We start from the raw sequence: 18,259 nt of genomic DNA on the forward strand, positions 1-18,259 counted from the left end.
TCCCAGCATCAGGGTCTTTTCAAATGAGTCAGTTCTTTGCATCAGGTGGCCAAAATATTGGAGTTTCAGCTTCAACATCAATCCTTCCAATGAACATTCAGGACTGAATTCCTTTAGGATTGACTGGTTTGATCTCCATGCAGTCCAAGGGACTCTCGAGAGTCTCCTTCAACACCACAGTTCAAAAGCATCAATTCTTCGGCGCTCAGCATTTTTTACAGTCCAATTCTCACATCCATACGTGACTACTGGAAAAAATACGGCTTTGACTAGATGGACCTTTGTCGGCAAAGTAATGTCTCTGCTTTTTAATATGCTGTCTAGGTTGGTCATAGCTTTTCTTTCAAAGAGCAAGCTTCTTTTAATTTCATGGCTGCAGTCACCATCTGCAGTGATTTTAGAGCCCCCCAAAATAAAGTCTGTTCTGGTTTCCATTGTTTCCCCATCTATTTCCCATGAAGTGATAGGACCGGATGCCATGATCTTAGTTTTCTTAATATTGAGCCAGTTTTTTCACTTTCGTCAAGAGGCTCTTTAGTTCCTTTTCACTTTCTGCCATAAGGGTGGTGTCATCTGCATATCTGAGGTTACTGATATTTCTCCCTGCAATCTTGATTCCAGCTTGTGCTTCATCCAGTCTGACATTTCACACTGAACCACTAGGAATCTATATGTCACTGGAAAAACAATATTTTTGTATTTGCTGTAGTTTGAAAAACGTATTTAACTGAAAGCAGTTAATTTTATGATCAATGTTGGATCTATTTCTAGTGACAACTCCATAAAACTCACTTTGACGGCTTAGAGATCTGAGGTAAACTAACTTGAGCATGTGGGCTGTTCAGTTCAATAAAGAAATATCTTTGTGACTTTTCTGTTTAAACAAGTTAACTTGATGTCTTAAATTGATGCTTTTGAACTGTGGTGTTGGAGGACTCTTGAGTGTCCCTTGGACAACAAGGAGATCCAACCAGTCCATTCTAAAGGAGATCAGTCCTGGGTGTTCATTGGAAGGACTGATGTTGAAGCTGAAACTCCAATACTTTTGCTACCTGATGCGAAGAACTGATTCATTGGAAAAGACCTTGATGCTGGGAAAGATTGAAGGCGGGAGAAGGGGACGACGGAGGATGAGATGGTTGGATGGCATCACCGACTCAATGGGCCTGAATTTGAGTAAACTCCAGGAGTTGGTGATGGACGAGGCCTGGCGTGCTGCAGTCCATGGGGTCGCAAAGAGTCGGACATGATTGAGCGACTGAACTGATCCTGACACGCACCCTGTGTTTCAACCCCCAGGGAGGACGGGAGTGGGCCTTACTCTGGTCGAGGATGAAGGCTGCGTTGCTTTGCGCCACCTCGTAGCCCTGCTCGGCCAGCAGAAGGTACTGGATCACAGCGGCGTTGTAGTCCCCGTCCTTGTAGCTGTTGTAAGCAGTCATGAGCCGCTCAGACCACCGGCCCCGTTCACACACATTCTTAAACAACTGTGAGGACAGGAAAAAAGAGAGGTGCGTCAGAAATCATTTTTTGCACATTGGCTACAAGCAATTGTTAAGCTTGGTGTCTCAATCTCTGGCAATTTTATTAAAAAAATATATATATATACATATATAAATCTGGGATACTAATTTGAACAGTAGCTCACTCACTCCTCCTGTGAGGGGCCACCCTCTTATGAGGTAAGTCCCAGTAACAGCTCCACTTTACGAGGAAGGAAACTGAAGCATAGAGAGGTTTAGAAACTTCGTGTGTGCATGCTGTCCCGTCCACCTCCTTGCGACCCCGGGGACTGCAGCCCGCCAGGCTCCTCTGTCCATGGGATTCTCCAGGCAAGAATGCTGGAGTGGGTTGCCCTTGCCTTCTCCAGGGGATCTTCCCAACCCAGGGATCGGACTCACGTCTCTTGCATTAGCAGGTGGATTCTTTACCACTGTGCCACCTGGGAAGCCCTTAGAAACTGTGCTAAGCGTTTAACAATGTTCCTCTGAGGTGCCAATCATGAGAAAGCTACAGAGGAAAGGCTTAGCTAGGAGATATTAGGATACCCCCGGCAACATTCGTTTAACACACGCTTTGTGTGCTATGTCTCAGATACTGTCTGAGGTGCCAGAGAGACAATATCCACTCTTATAAAGGCTGATTCCAGGGGGACAGACAAACTGAATCAGTAAGCACGACAGTCAGAGCCTTCCCTCAGCGTCTCAGTGCTAGTCGGCCGAGTCTGTCTCTGCTCTAGAAGAAACTATACAAAGAGAACCAGAATCAGAACAGCAGACTCTCCTCCCGGGCAAGCACAGAAGCGCCCTTACCTCCACTGCAGTGTGACATGATCGCATCACACCGGTGCCGCTGGCATGCATCTGAGCCAGGTTGTAGAAAGCCAAGATATGGCCTCCCTGGGAAGCTAAGTTAAAATACTTCAAGGCTTGTTTGTAATCCCTCTTGACTCCAATGCCGTCTGTAAGGAAAATCACATGAGAGGTCAGGAACAGTGTTAAGTGTGACTTAGTTAAAGCATCAGAGAAGCCTTACTTAGGAATAAAACTAAATGAAACTCAGAATTCTTACTCCAGAATGATGTGAATCTTATTAATATAGATTTACACATTAACACAGATTAATATATTCTACAGGGCAATACAAGATGTGCACAAATTATTGACTTGGGAGGACATTAATCAGATAGAAACTCAATAGCTCTCACTTCCGTATCACAGTGACATCTAGAGGAAAACAGGGAATTTAGACTTGGAATATCCATCATTACTTACTATAGTACATGGAGCCAAGCTGCAGCTGCCCATCCACCCAGCCTTGTTCAGCAGCTTTCTGGAAATACTTCAGTGCCAAATCATAATTCTGGAGAAAAAGAGGTCACATGATCACATGATGAGAAGGCTCGAAAAGCTGACATATTCTGAAGTCAGGAGATTCATTCATAAAAAGAATTCACAAAGCACACAATATTCCTGAAGTCATTAAATGACTTTCTTTTTAATAATACACAGATGGTAATATTTTTTAAGTCATGGTGGATTAACATTTAAGACAGTGAAGAAAAACAAATACATTATTTTGTGAAACAACTTGTATGTCTGCTCTCAGAAAGCATAAGCAACACTACTAAAACAGCAGACCAAAAATTAAGAAACAGTCACAGCTTTTCTATTAATCAACAAACCCTTTTAAACCTCAATTTTTAAACATTAAATAAGAAAAATTACTCTCCTTATTAGTTCCTCCCCTGAACAGCTTATCAAACATCATTATCATATTTCAAATATCATGCACAGCCCCAGAGAAAAAGAAACAAATGACACTCCTGGATTCTACTATCCTAAAATGACTAGAAGGAAATCAAAATGAGACCACAGCCCCGTCTTTCATGTTAGGGAATGTCTACAGACTAGAATTCTCTACCGAGCTCTTAGTTTGGGCCCAAATTAAAATAATACATGGCTTGGGAGATCGTACAGAGGTGGGGATGGTGATGAGGATCCAGGGCCTCCAGCGTGAGCAAGAAGCGCAGAGGAACGAGGTGCAGTGGCCCCGGAAAACCTGGACGGCCCCGAGGAGGAGAGAGTCCAGGGAGGCAGAACCAGCGCCGTGTGGGCCGACACGGAGGAGGTCACTGCTGAGCCGTGCAGAGCAGTGACAGGAGGTGGGAGCCTGACTGCTGAGAGCTGAGGGGTGAATGGCAGCAGCTCAAGGAGTTCCTTCTCTGGAGAGACCTGGACTGCAGGAAAGGGCTGGAAAGGAGAGCAGTGGCAGCTAGAAGGGCAAGGGGCAGTGCAGAGAGCTTTCCTCCTTCTACACGACAGGACTTGAGAATTTTCTTAGGCCTGAGTGAAGACACGGCCTGGAGATACTGAAGCCTGAGAGGGATGGGAGAGTCAGTGAGGCGAAGAGCAGAGATGGAAGCATGAGAAACAGTTTCACGCCCTGAGAAGGCGCCAGAGACACAGCCGTGCCAAGAAGGCCGCTGCTACGGTGGGACGGGGTGAGGGCTGGCAGGGAACCCAACCCAAGAGAGAATGGCCCAGGTTGAGCTCTGGTTACAAACGGAACAGCCTCACCTGGGACTGGGAGCTAGTTAAGGAACACTTCCCTACGTCACCAGCTGACTGCTTGTTGAAGTCAGAACGTTAGGACTGAAAACTTACAACTTGAACTCCTCTCCCGTAGAGGTAAGCCATTCCAAGCCCACTCTGTCCAACTGGGTTGCCCTGCCAACCAGACCAAAATGAAAGGATTCATTAAAAAAAAAAGGCAAGAAAAAGTGACTGCAAGAGAAATAATTTATAAGCATATTCAAAACATGTCTTAGTATGTTTTTCAATTCAGAACAGAATTTCCTCCTTCCCATCAGACTACACAGGAAACTGAGTTTTGGAGACCTAACATTCAATATTTGCTGAAAAACAGTTAAGAGTAAATTCACTTAGAATTAAATTTTGGTGACTTACCTTATGACTATCTGGCTCACAAATCTGTTATATGAAACATGACTGATATGTTTAATCTTTCCAACATTAAAAGTAGGTCACTTTTTTTTGGGGGGGTGGTTTTCCACTGGTAACCTCCCAGCCCAACAAAGAAGATGCTGCCACAGGGCAGAATCAACACACTGAGATCAGTGGCAAGGGTATGCTTAAGGCTGTTGGACTGTTGTGGAACAAAGACAATCACTGCGTTGAGACCTTGAAGAAAAAATCTAGTATTCACCTGAAACTCAGAAGGACAGAAGCATCTTTAAAACAAGTGTCACAGTGCCCCTTCAGGAAAAACTTAACTGTCGTTTGGGACAACACGTACTAGTCATACTAGTACAACTAGTAGTAGTAATACCAGTTACCAACATGTTCTAGTTGACAGAGAGGTACGTGCGTACACTGGCGTCGGAGGGTCTTAAATACTCAAGAGGCAGCTTTCTCGGGGCCAAAGAAAGTCTAACTTGTGTGTTATAATGATCAAAACTAGTCAGTGAAGCTTTAAACCTCAAGTTGCAATACAAAGAGGGTAAATTATATAACTCCCAATTCTTTTACTAAAATCATTATTTCCCTGGCCAGGAAACTTCTCAGTAAAATTGAAACAGACTTAATATTCAATGATCTGGTCCCTAATACACACATACACACACGCACACACATATGTATATAGCTTTTAATAGGTTTCTTCCTAATCCATTCATCCAAATGAATCATATTAACATAAGCACTTCCAATAATTTATGGAATAAGTTGATGATGATTAATTCCTTTAAAAACTTATCTCTTAAAATAACAGGAATGTGGCACACATTTCAATACAATGAGTCAAGAAGGCTTACCATGTCAGCAGCCTTTTTAAAGTAGTGAAGAGCTGTCTCGTTACTCTGAGGTACAATATCACTTCCTTCTGAATACATCTAGAAAACAGACAGACCCTAATTTCAATATGAGCTGTAACCTTCTCAGCAATTACATTTTTCACCTACCTCATCTCAAGATTTCATGAAATCTTTCAACAAACTGTTATAGTTTCCCACAGGATATTTTAGAATTAAAAGCGAAATCTTAAAGGTAGTTATTTTTAATATATTCTTGGTCATGCCAAATTTACGACTTATCTATAAACACAACTACATAAAATCAGTGCACTGATCAATCTCAGGAGGAGTAATCTTAAACCCCAAGATAAATCTTTCTTCTCACGCTGACCAAGGGCAGTCAAACGGTCGGTCAATCAGTGGTCTGGAGTAAGTGACTGCATGAGGAGAAGGAGAGCCGAGAGCAGTGTCGCCCGCTGCTTTCCCCATAATAGATGCAAGGACGGTCTTAAGTTCAGGAAAAGAGGTAACTCGAAAAGTTATTTTAAAAGGTTTCAACACAGAATGATTACAGAGCACCAGGTATGGGACCTGATAAAAGGGCCAAGAGAAAGGAAGACTGAATGACCGGTAGTACTGTTTTTATCCATGTGTATATTGGGGAAATAAGGAAAGGAAATCTTTTTTTGAGATAGGGGAAATCAGAAATTCAGAACAAGAATCGAGAGAGCTGAAAAGAAAAGTTGTTAAATGCTAACAAAAATAGATGGGTGATACAAATTTCTACACTGTAATAGTTAGAACATCTAAATGTAAAGTTCTCAGGCCCCAAATGACCAGTTGTGATCGTGTGGCAAATACTGATGAAATCTTTCTCTCTGTAAAGGCTTCTGAGACATATTCTAGCTGAGCCTCCTAACCCTAGGACTTGGCCAAAGGTGAAAATGTCCATTGGTTTACACTGTGTTAGTGTTCAAAATAATGAAAAAGGAAGTGGTGAGAACATGCCGTGACATATGGAATCTGTTCATTAGTCTCTAGACTTAAATGTTTCCTTGTCTGAGAAAAGAACTGCACTGAGAAGTGGGTGATGCTATCATATTTAAGACATTAAATAAGGTCTGCAGATAAATTTCAACAAACTCTAATCGTCTCGATTCAACATGGAAGTAAACAGGCAATTATGACAGACTTAGGAAAAAACAGCACAACATAAAGAATAAATCCCTTATTACTGCATATCATATACCAAAAGTGGGGCTGCAGATAGTGACAATTAGCTTCAGTGGAGAATTAACATCCTGATAAACAAATGCTATGTTCCCTCTAAGTTACTTAAGAAAATGTCTCAGGGTAGCACTTAAGATATAATATGCCTGTATTGGAAATTTTATTTCCAGCTTATTTTTGTTAAATTGTAGATGATGAATACCATATGTGCTTACTAGGTGAATACCTCTTGCTGTCAAAGAAAATGTTCACAGGATGTACAGTACCTTTCCCAAGAAGGCCATGGCATGGGAATTGCCAGCATTCGCTGCTAAATTGAAGTAGTCAAATGCTCTCTGTGAGAAGGAATTTATGAAAAGAATCAGTTATTAATAGAATCTGCCCTTGGCTTTTAACCAAAATAATTACTTCAGAAACATTAAAAAGAAAAAAAAATCTTGTTACACTGAAGCATACAAGTTGAAGTAAATGGCAAGGCAATGTTTGCTGGTTGCCGCAGGCGCCCCCAGTCCCTCTGGCAGCCGATCCAGCCCCCAGTCCTGTTTCCTTTGCCGCCGAGCACACCTGGAGCGCATCCACGACCCTCCCTCCCCACGGCTCCAGTCGAAGCGGCCTTCTTTCCTGGCGGAACCTCTGCAAAGCGCCCCTCCCTGATCTTTCTGCTTTCATTGTTGGGGTCACCCAAAGCGACTGCTCTTAAGTCTCAACAGGGTGGACCTTGCAGCTCCTTGAAGCACTGTAAGGAACAGATCAGACCCTTTATCTCAGCACGGCTGACCTTTTTGCTCACTGCACTCCGGGTACACCAGTGCCATGTTCCTTCCTGCCTGAGGACCTAGACACATCTGTTTCTTTCGGCCTGGGATGACCTTACCTCCAAGGTTCAACTTAAATGTCAACCACATTTCTTCAGAGACAAGTGCTACTTTCCAGTCAGGAACCCACCACTGGACACTTTAAGTCTCCTTTGTAACAATAATCACAATTTACTACACATTTGTTGGTGTGATTGTTTAAAAAAATAACATGCTTCTGTTAAACTTGAAGCTCTGCAAAGGTAAAAACCAAAGGCATGGTCTAGCACTGTATCCTGAATGCCTCGGGGTGATTGGGACAGGCGGTACTACTCAATGCTGGTTGAGTTCATGCCATTATATATTGGGAATCCCTGGTGGCTCAGAGGTTAAAGCGTCTGCCTCCAATGCGGGAGACCCGGGTTCGATCCCTGGGTCGGGAAGATTCCCTGGAGAAGGAAACGGCAACCCACTCCAGTATTCTTGCCTGGAGAATCCCATGGATGGAGAAGCCTAGTAGGTTACAGTCCACAGGGTCGCAAAGAGCCGGACACGACTGAGCAACTTCACCTGTGTAACTGCTTCCCAGGTAGGTAGCATACAGCACTAAGAATATCCCAAAACTTGCTGTATAAAGGAAAGCAGAAAACTCTTAACCAGATTTCTGTTTTCTCACCTGACATTTTTACTCACCAGTTCATTTGGTGTGTTCACTGGCCTAACAACATGAAATTTTAATGTCTGAGAGACACTGAAAGTTGTTAAAATGCTGGCTGAATAGTATATTTTAAAAAGCATCAATATTTGGTATAGTTTCAGTGATAAATGCATTTTGTTATGATCTAATTCTTAAAGTCGATGCAATATGGTGTATAAAATAACCTTATTTAGAACATTTAACTGGCATGGCAGAAAAACAGGGTTTCATTAGTAAGCATCGCCAGATGCAGGCAATGAGGTGGCAAACAAGGCAGACACAGCCCGTGCTGTTTCGAGCCTCACATTCTAGCAGGAGGAACAATTCTACTACATCCTTGACTAACTTACAATGACAAAGGCCACAGGGAATACAGACTTTCAGAACTCCTCACTGTGGTACACAACCTGTTCCTGCAGTGGGGTAGGGGTCAGGGGAGATGTGTTAGGGGAAGAGACACTGGACCTGCCTTCTGGAGGATGAGTACAAACTGTCAGGCAAGGAAACGAGGTGGGATAATAATATTCACTCTAGACAGAGGAACTGGCCTTCCAGAAGTCCCGAGACAGGGAGCTTCTTAGTATTTTCAAACACCTGAGTAAAGGTCCCTGTGCCTGTGTCTCAGAAAGCAAGGGACTGGCGAGAGAAACAGTCCAAGGCCTTGGAGGTCACGCCGAAGGTTTGGCTTTCAAGCTATGGGAAATCACAGACCACTCGAAAGAAATTAAAGCAAGGGAACTGTACCATCAGATGCACAGTTTATATCTGCAGTAACCTGTACAAGTTACTGCTTAGGAAATGCAGGTAGGAAATTATTCACGTAAGTGACAGATGTACTGCGGGCAGAAGGGAAGAGATGAGCAATACACGGGACAAAAAGCAGATAAAAACTGGGGACTGGAAATGGATGTGGCTGCTACAGCTGCACATGCCTAATTTCTCAAAAACTCAACACTGAGGTCTCCTCAGTTCTAGGAAATACCTTCCAGTAGGAGTTTTCAGACATATGTCTATCACAGTCCTATAGAAAACCAAGACGTTGTTCTATGCATTTTTGGCAGCACTGCCAACTAGTTTTGGAATTAACAAAACCTTTCCCATCACCGCAAAGTATGACCATGTTTTTTGTTCTTCAGGTTCCTCAGGGGTTGGATCTTGAAAGCTCATTTGTGATGGTGACTCAATTTCAAAGCTTGATATTGTCACTGACTTTGCAAGAAATACATCTGGAGCGTCATAGCTTGCCACAATATGAAAAGCTTAGCCCGAAGATCAGGAAGGGTACCTGATGGTTTTGTTCTACTCCACGGCCTCCATGCAGGTGCAGCTGTCCCAGACCAACCTGGAAATGAACAAAAAGGAGGCAAGGTTTTGTAGATGGTAGCACCTGCATCTGGCCTGTAATTAAATTAGCTCAACAAGAAACATTTGGTCACAAAAAGGGTTCTGTCCATAACACAGAAAATTAAACATTTTTCTTAATTCTTTAAGATGCTACTCTACTACATTTAAAAAAAAAATATTATCTGCTTTTAGTTGCAAAACATCATTCTGAAAGAGGTGAGAAAAGGCATTTCCACACAAACTAAAGAAAAGTTCAAATCTTTTGAATAACAGGGTGTTCTTCAGGAAGTGAGAAAATTATCCTAGGAAGCTTGGAGATGAGACAAGAAATAAAGAACAACAGAAAGGCAAATCCATGAGGAATGCTATACTGGATGGACTGTATAAAAGAATAATTATCCTGTGGGGTTCAAAAATACATGGGATTAAAATACAGACAACCTCCAACCAAAGGAGGGTATGAAAGGAGAGAAAAGGAAACACAGAAAAGCAAAATAAAAACAGGATAGATAGAAAATTAAAACCCAAATGTGTCATTAATTACTTAAAAGACTGTCAGAATAGATCTGAACAAAACTAGTCATATGATACTTATAAAAAACATACCTTAAACATCAGAAAGTTGAAAGCACAAGACAGAAAACATATTCCATGTAAATACTAACCGAAAGAAAGGGCAGCTATGTCAGTATTAAGCAAGTCAGTGAGTTAAAGTCACTCAGTCCTGTCTGACTCTTTGCAACACCATGGACTATACAGTCCATGGAATTCTCCAGCCCAGAATACTGGAGTGGGTAGCTTTTCCCTTCTCCAAGGAACTGAAAGCAAAAAATATTTCTGGAGATAAAAAGAGGACATTTCATGATACAAAAGTTAGTTCAACAGCAAGATAATAGTATTCAGTCTGTATGCACTCATCATGGATTAAAATATAAAGTCAAACTGACAGAACTAAAAGAACGAGAAATCCACAGAGTGAAAAAAAACTGCAATCACGTCGTCTCTGCACCGGACAGAAAAAGCAGACAAACTCAGCAGGGATTCAAAAGAGTTGAATAAAGAATGAAGAAACCTGATTCAACAGACACATACAGAATACTACATCCGACTGCAGAAATTCACATTCTCTTTAGCATATGGACTATTTGCCCAAACTGACCAAGTGATGGGGGCATAAAGCAAGTCTCGAGAAATCCCAAACAACAAACAGCAAAGAGCATATTCTGACTACAATGGATTAAGAGAGACTCCATAAACAAAAAAAGCAAATAGAAAGTTCATGTCCAGTCATCCCTTGGTATCCACAGGGAACTGGTTCCAGGACCCCCTCCCCTGCACAGATACCAAAATTCTCAGATACTCAAGTCCCTTGTATAAAATGCGTACAGCCAACACACAACCTCCTGTACATGTTAAATCATTTCCAGATTACTTATAAAATTTAATGTAAATGCTATGCAAATAGTTGTGAATACTATGTAAATAGCTGCCGATGTGTAACAATTTCAAGTTTGCTTTTTGGAACTTTCTGGGGAAAAAAAAGTTCTTTTGACTACTTTTGATCCATGGTTAGTTGAATCTGTGGATGGAAAACCTGCAGTATACAGAGGGCTGACTGTATATGGAAATGAAGCAATTCATTTCTAAATTATATAGGAGTGAAAAAAATGAATATCAGAGCTAAATATGATGAAAACATGATAGAGGTAGAATGTATTTATATCAGATATCAAGTTCTATAAAGCTATGAAAATTTGAGACGAGATTTGCATAAGACATGTATTATGCATCTGTGTAATAATGCTGTGTGTGTAATAATGCTGTGTGTATTATTACTGGTAATAACCCAAATCTGGGAAGAATAAAATGGATAAATTGTGGTAGATTCATACAATGAAATACTACATAGCAATGCAAATCAATGAATTATAGCTATGTGAAAACACATGGATTGATATCACAAACAATACTGAACAAAAGAAGCTGATACCAAAAATATGCCATAAGACTTTTTCTTTTTTTACATAAGATTTAAAACCTGGCCAAACTAATCTACAGTGCTAGCTTCTATTAGTCTTAAAATTAATCGGAAAAGTATCTACTGCTCATCCCTATATGTTTCTAAATCAGAAAGAACTGTGAACTTAAATAAAGATGGATGGTGAAGTTCTCTTTTTTAATATCATCAAAACAACCCATGACACAACAAATCACACATGATACTTTGATGTATGCCACACAGTTTACATTAAACAGGCCTGCTTCGGTCCCTGACCTTGAGAAAATTATAGTCTAAGATAAGCAAAGGAAACGAACAGTAAATAGCTCTGAACAGCATCTGAAATTACAAGTGTGCAGGGACTTTCTGTTCAGAGGAAGTGACAGTTCTTATCTTGGTGACACTAGTAAGAGCCTTCGTCATCACTGCAGTGTTGCTCCACTGGAGGAACAGTTTCCAACCGCGGAGCACACTGGAGTCACCTGGCCAGCTTTTAAGGCACCATCAATGCTTGGGTCACAACCCAGACGAATCCAAATGGAAGGTCTGGAGAATAAATGGGACTCGTTTCTAGCCAATAATAGCTCCGTGAGACCGTCATGGCTCCGAGTGCTTGCCCCAGAGGCTGTCACACACAGGGCCGTGACCTTGCACGAGACCCTGAAACACCTACCTGGGCTTGCACGTCCCCCTTTTCAGCTAAGAACTGGTAATACTGAATCAAGTCTTCCTCGAGCATTCCGCTGTTCATTCCCGGGTTTTCGACCTCATCAGGCAGCCGTATTCTCTGCACCACTGAGCCTCCCGTCAGCGAGATATCACTAGCAACTGAAACAGGGACAAAGCAACATGGGACGGAAGTCAGAGGGGTGGTCCCACAGTGAGAAGTACCGTTCCAGCTCCAAGTGCCAACAGACATTGTGTTAAAGGAACTTTTTCTGTTGTGGTCTATGGAGTACGAAACAGTCATCTCAATGAAATTCAGTTTCTTTCCCACACAATACTAAGAAGTGGAATCCAAAGCAAATTTTAAAAAAGCACTTCCTAATCAACTAGCGTAAAGACGATTCCACTTGAGCGAGCCAGTCACAGTATTTCAAGTAGTACAACAGATTTAAAATTAAGTCTGTTTTTTTTTTTTGGTAACGTAAAAGGCAAAAAAAGCAAGTACCATGATTGGCCACAAGACGATAATGAGTCAGTGCCGATTCACAGCTCTGGAGGACCCCGATGCCAGCCCAGTATCGGTAACCCTGTAATAAATACAACCTCAGTGAGAAGAGGGCAGTTTCACGTGCTTCAGTGGCATTCTAGCAGGAACAGTCAAAGCTAACCATGCGCAGAGGGGAACGGTACTGTCCTTTGATACAAACACATGGCCACCTCATTTATCCTGAGTGTCACATTCTGAGGTAACTTATTCAGCAACTTTTAACAATCAGACTACAGCTAAGACCTGGGAAATAGATAACGAAAGTTCTGAGAGCAATCAAAATAGATGCCATCCACTTTCTGTATGCAGTGTGTGCCCGTTTACCTGCATGAGAAAACTACCTAGGGTCTCGATTTTAGATGAGATTTCAATCTTTCTTTAGACACAGTTTTAACAGAAATCGATTAATCTTCCAAAGCATTAATAACTCTTAAAGAAGCAACCAACTAGCAATCTAGGGAAGACAAGAAACTACTAGAGACAGGTACAGCAGTACCAGGAATGAATGACTTCAGAATAAGGGGAAGACAGCTAATTATGAAGAAGAGAAGAGAACAGAGCTCTCTGGAGTCACACAGACTCACATAACTCCATCAACTTTAACAGTCCTCAGGACAGAAGTGTACAATAACACGTGTACTACTACTTAACGTTCTTTGTCTGTAGCCCCTATTTAAGAAGATTGGCAAACAGCTTTAAAATGAGATTTCTGTCAGAAATACTTCATGTTTTCTGCAAATTCATCTAAAAACAACGTTTCAATGACTGTGGGAGCAATAAACATTTTTGGAGATTAGACGAACAAATGAAAAAACTTCAAAGTTAGTGAGGAATGTTTCAGAAAGTTAGAGTGACGCTCTCATAGTTCAGGTACCGGAAAATGGTTTATCTCTGTAAGAGGACCAAGCCCAAGCTCCCTGGCATGACGTCCAGCCCTTTACACAACCCCTGTCTGCCTGTCCTGGGGATGGTCTACCTGGCATTCCCTTCTCCGCCGACAGCTGCTTCTTTCTTCAGAAGGGTCTCCCTAACTCCCTCTGCTTCCCATGCCGGCATGGGCTGGGGCCTGTCCGTGACTCTTGATGCTCCCATGCTGCACTGTAATGGTCTCCCTACTCATGTCCCCCTCTCGAGAGTAAACGCTTGCTGCAGGCTGGCGTTAGATCTAATTGTACTAGAAGCCCAATGACAAGTATTCAGTGTTTTAGAATACACAAAGGGAAAATTATCCAGGATCTGCCCAGCAGGCCGGAAAACCAGATTTTTCTTCTTTGTTAAGTCTCATAGTCCTATCAGTGACTAGGCAGGCCTGTTGACCCCTTCTAGATTTTGGACTGGTTTCTCTGCTTTTGGTCTTATTTTTGCTCAGTCTATTCTTTTTATTTCTGCAAGAACTTAACACCTTCATTTGGAACATAGTAATGTGGGCCAGAGGCTTCCCTCATAGCTCAGTTGGTAAAAAAAAAATCTGTCCGCAATGCAGGAGACCTGGGTTCAATTCCTTGGTTGGGAAAATGCCCTGGAGAAGGAAAAGACAACCCACTCCAATATTCTTGCCCGGAGAATACCATGGGCAGAGGAGCCTAGCGGGCTACTATCCATGGGGTTGCAAGAGTCGGACATGAGTTAGTAACTAAACCACCACCGCCACCACCACCAATATGGGCCAAGGTCACATGACTCTCTTAAAGTCAATTTATAAAGTAGAAGGCAGATTAAACACCTCAGCAGAAAAGAACGTGGAGGTCAGATGCTATATTTTACCACTAAGCCATTTAAATATTCAGCGCTGTCAGGTAACACATAAGAGATACTCTGTAGTCAACTTTATAGGACACTGGCTCTTTGTATAGTTAGTCCATCATCAATTTAAACATAAAATCTGCCATAATCCAATCTAAAAAATGATTCTGACAAACAATTCCAACTTAGAGAAAATTGAGAAAAGAGTCATTTATCAGATTCTTATTTTAAGGGCAATCAGCCAAACTAATCATTTTAATGAAAAATCGTGGAGTCTACCAATTTTCATCCACACGCAGATTCACCTGCTGTATCCAGTAACAAGAATTTGAAGGACATTCAAGTGAATATTGGGTCTTAATAAATATAAGTAAACTACAATCATGAAAGCTAGAGAAGTGGTGGCCACTTGTAATGATTAATATTACTACAATTGTTAGCAATTTTATTACCTTCCATTTAAATCTTACTTACCAAAACCATGTGGGCTATTAGGTTGCCCCCAAGAGCTCCGAAAGTGTAATAAACAAGGGCCTGTGAAAGAACGAAAGATGCTTAACTGAACATGGGCACACAGTCACCCAATTCACACTATAGTATACAACAAAGTTTTAACAAGTGTTACCTTTGCCTGACTTGAATTAACACCAAGTCCAGAAGCATAGAGAAAGCCAAGAGCCTGAAACAAAATGATAAAAGTCATGAGTGTAAGTTTACCTAAGGCAGACACAGTTTTATGAACCATGAGAAGATGCAAGGGTCTTTAAATGCTAAAAAATGTGAAAGCTGCAAATATGCACAACTGTGGAATCAAAAAGCCTCAGAAATGCATTCAAGGTTTTACAAATTATACAATGAAATGTAAGTTTAAACAAGTAAAAAAATTTAGCTTGAAGATTAAAGACAATTTAAGAAAACCAAAGCTGAACACACTTAAATATGACTTTTACTTGATTCTTGGGGAAGAGCTACTATGAAAACAAAATGCCTCCTATATCATTACATTAAAATATTATCTATTGGACTTCCCTGGTGATAGAGAAGTCCTGCCAATGCAGGAGACATGGGTTCCATCCCTGGTCTGGGAAGATTCCACACGCCATGGAGCAACTGAGCCCGAGAGCCTAGAGCCTGTGCTTGAAACAAGAGGGGCCACCGCAATGAGAAGCCCAAGCTCGGTGGAACCAGAGAAAGCCTGTGTGTGGCAATGAAGACCCAGCACTGTCATAAATTTAAAAAACAAAATTTTCTTTCAATATATTATCTATGTAGAGGGTGGTACACAATGATAATGGGTGAGTGAAAATTGTTCAGTTGCGTCTGACTCTTTGCAACCCCATGGACTATACAGTCCATGGGATTCAGGCCAGAATACTGGAGTGGGGAGACTTTCCCTCCTCCAGGGGATCTTCCCAACCCAGGGATCGAACCCAGGTCTCCCACACTCAAGTGGATTCCTTACCAGCTGAGCCACCAGGGAAGCCCGATAATGGGTAAGGGATTACTAAAATCACTATCCTAGGAACAAAAAGAGGCAGCAAGGGGCTAAACTGAAGGGGCAAAGGGAAAAAGGTCACCTCCCCTTGCTAGAGCATACACAACTTCTTAAAAACAAAACAAAACAACCAGTCAAGCAAACAATGCACTGGTAAGGTTCTGCCCTCTGCTCTCTGAGGATCATCCTTGACGACGTGAAAGCCTAAGCTGAAGTTGTAAAGGCAGGTGCTATTCTCATCCAAATCCAGGAGCTCTTCTGTACTGCCCAGTCTCCCTTGAAGTTAGGGAGGGCCTCTGCGTCAGATGTGACCAGAAGGGATGCAAGCCAGTTTCAGGCCTGGCCCTTGAAAGTGTCCCAGGCTCCTCCAGTTCCCCCTTCTCCCCACATGATGGCTTGGAAGCCCTGTGTTCTGGCTGGAGAACAGCTACATGATGGAAGCAGCCTGGGTCCCGAGCCACCATCTGAACAGTGGCTCAGGCAGGAGCACTGCACGGGACCTGGCGCGAGCAAGAGACAGCGCCTCGTTGTGTGAAGCCTCTGTGATTCTGCTGCTTTGTTTCATCAGCAAGCATTAATTACAGTGGACAGAGTACTTTGCAAGTGTAAAAAAGCACCATGGTACTGTAAGGTTCTATTATTAAAAGGAAAACAGGTCTTAAAAGTAAGGCCATTTCTCAGAATAGAATGTGTCTGAAGATGAAGAATGTATGTGTGTGTATATTATCATATGTGAAACAGATCACCAGTCCAGGTTCAATGCATGATACAGGGTGCTCAGGGCCGGTGCACTGGGATGACCCTGAGGGATGGGGTGGGGAGGGAGGTGGGAAGGGGGTTCAGCGTGGGGGACACATGTATACCCGTGATGGATTCATGTCAATGTATGGCAAAACCCACAATATTGTAAAGTAATTAGCCTCCAATTAAAATAAATGAAAAAAAAAAAAAAAGAATGTATGTGTGAATTTAACCTAAACTCATTTAGAAGGGGGAAAAGGCTTGAAAACGAAGGGGAGCAATTAACACATAACCTGTTTATAAACCAAAACCAAGACTATCTAAGAGTTGCAGACTGGTTACCAGTCCTATAGAAAACAATGGTAACGATGCCTATTATTATTTACATAGCCTGAAAACAGACTTCCTCTGTGACCAGAAATTTTATCTTTAAGCAAATCCCAAACCATTGCTAAATCTTTATTACTGAAGGCTTTTTTTTTTAAAGTGGGCAAAATACCTTTATAAGTAGGACAAAAGATCCAGAAACCATAAAAAAGATGAATAAACTCAACTACATAAAACTGCTTATTTTACATGAAAACACTTAAACAAAATGAAAAGAGAGTATAAAGCATACAGATAAACAGGTGGGTGCAGAGGTACTCAGGGCAAGGCCCGCAAGGTTCCTAACCACAGGAGCGCCCATCCCCACAGAGCTGGGTGCAAATATAATTTTGGCAAGATGCAATTGCAAAAATGCCTTAATGACTATAAATGTTCTCAAATGGAGAAAAAAAGACTGTCCAAGAAGACTGGTAAAATAATTTGCCACAAAATTAACATTTACAGTCTTACTTGTTAAAGGAAGTCAGGGCAACGAGAGTATCAGGCTGTTAAAATGAAGCAGCACCGCGTGCAGAGAGAGCTCCACAGAGAGCACACTCACAGTCTGTCCCTTTGGAGAACCTTCCTCGGTCAGCTTCTCAAACATCTCTTTTGCTGCTTGGATATTCTGTGTCAAGTAATCACCGAACAAAAGAGCATAGGATACTCTCTCCAGCGCCTTGGTGTGGTTCATGCTTGCTGCCTTCTGAAGATACCGATAAGCTCTTTAAACACAAGTAACGAAAAAACAAATTAGCAACATTTTGGAATTACCATTAAAATTTGTTTTCAAGATCTACTAAAATGTAGCTTAACTTCCTTACTGTACAGAACTCTTTTGATATTTTTACTAAAGCAGTGTCCCTTACAAAACATTCTGGCTACTTTCGTTTTTACCTAGGATACCAGTTCTGTTGTTAGAGTATCTTGGAATTCTAATTATACTAACAGTAATCCTGAAAAGTTCTATTAAGAAAGTGAACTTGCTTTGCAATGTCAGAACAGTAATAATATGGTCTCCAGTAAAAAAATCCAATGATGACCACTACAACTGTCTTTAAAATCTTTGCACAGACTATAGCAAAAATCAGCTGAAATTCAGGGGACATAAAATGTTAGAGGACAATCACTTGTTTTATGTTCCTTCATTTCTAAATTCTAGACTTTGTCTGTAAGAAAATTACAAAGCAAAAACAAAAAACCCCAGAAAACATCTGACAACAATTCCTTTTGTTTTATGTCACTTTGAATTCTGAATAGTATGTGTTCCTGGCACTGAGACATGACTGCAACTTAATCATCTACTGTCATTTGCTCGCGGTT

General features: G+C 41.6%; 1 protein-coding gene across 2 annotated transcripts in view; it reads right to left on the reverse strand.

Moving 5' to 3' along the window:
- The window catches only part of SEL1L (SEL1L adaptor subunit of ERAD E3 ubiquitin ligase), a 61,728-nt gene that overhangs the window by 16,112 nt on the left and 27,357 nt on the right, over window positions 1-18,259 (reverse strand). For both annotated transcript variants that reach the window (XM_052646547.1, XM_052646546.1), the window contains exons 6-17: window positions 17,499-17,661; window positions 14,960-15,013; window positions 14,809-14,868; window positions 12,550-12,631; window positions 12,052-12,206; window positions 9,321-9,377; window positions 6,811-6,879; window positions 5,336-5,413; window positions 4,167-4,229; window positions 2,775-2,862; window positions 2,313-2,461; window positions 1,322-1,487 (exon numbers count right to left, since the gene is read on the reverse strand). In XM_052646547.1, the coding sequence (XP_052502507.1) occupies window positions 1,322-1,487; window positions 2,313-2,461; window positions 2,775-2,862; window positions 4,167-4,229; window positions 5,336-5,413; window positions 6,811-6,879; window positions 9,321-9,377; window positions 12,052-12,206; window positions 12,550-12,631; window positions 14,809-14,868; window positions 14,960-15,013; window positions 17,499-17,661 (1,184 nt within the window). The remainder of the gene's footprint in view (window positions 1-1,321; window positions 1,488-2,312; window positions 2,462-2,774; window positions 2,863-4,166; window positions 4,230-5,335; window positions 5,414-6,810; window positions 6,880-9,320; window positions 9,378-12,051; window positions 12,207-12,549; window positions 12,632-14,808; window positions 14,869-14,959; window positions 15,014-17,498; window positions 17,662-18,259) is intronic.

Source organism: Budorcas taxicolor, chromosome 10, assembly GCF_023091745.1.
Source record: "Budorcas taxicolor isolate Tak-1 chromosome 10, Takin1.1, whole genome shotgun sequence".
Taxonomy (NCBI): Eukaryota; Metazoa; Chordata; class Mammalia; order Artiodactyla; family Bovidae; genus Budorcas; species Budorcas taxicolor.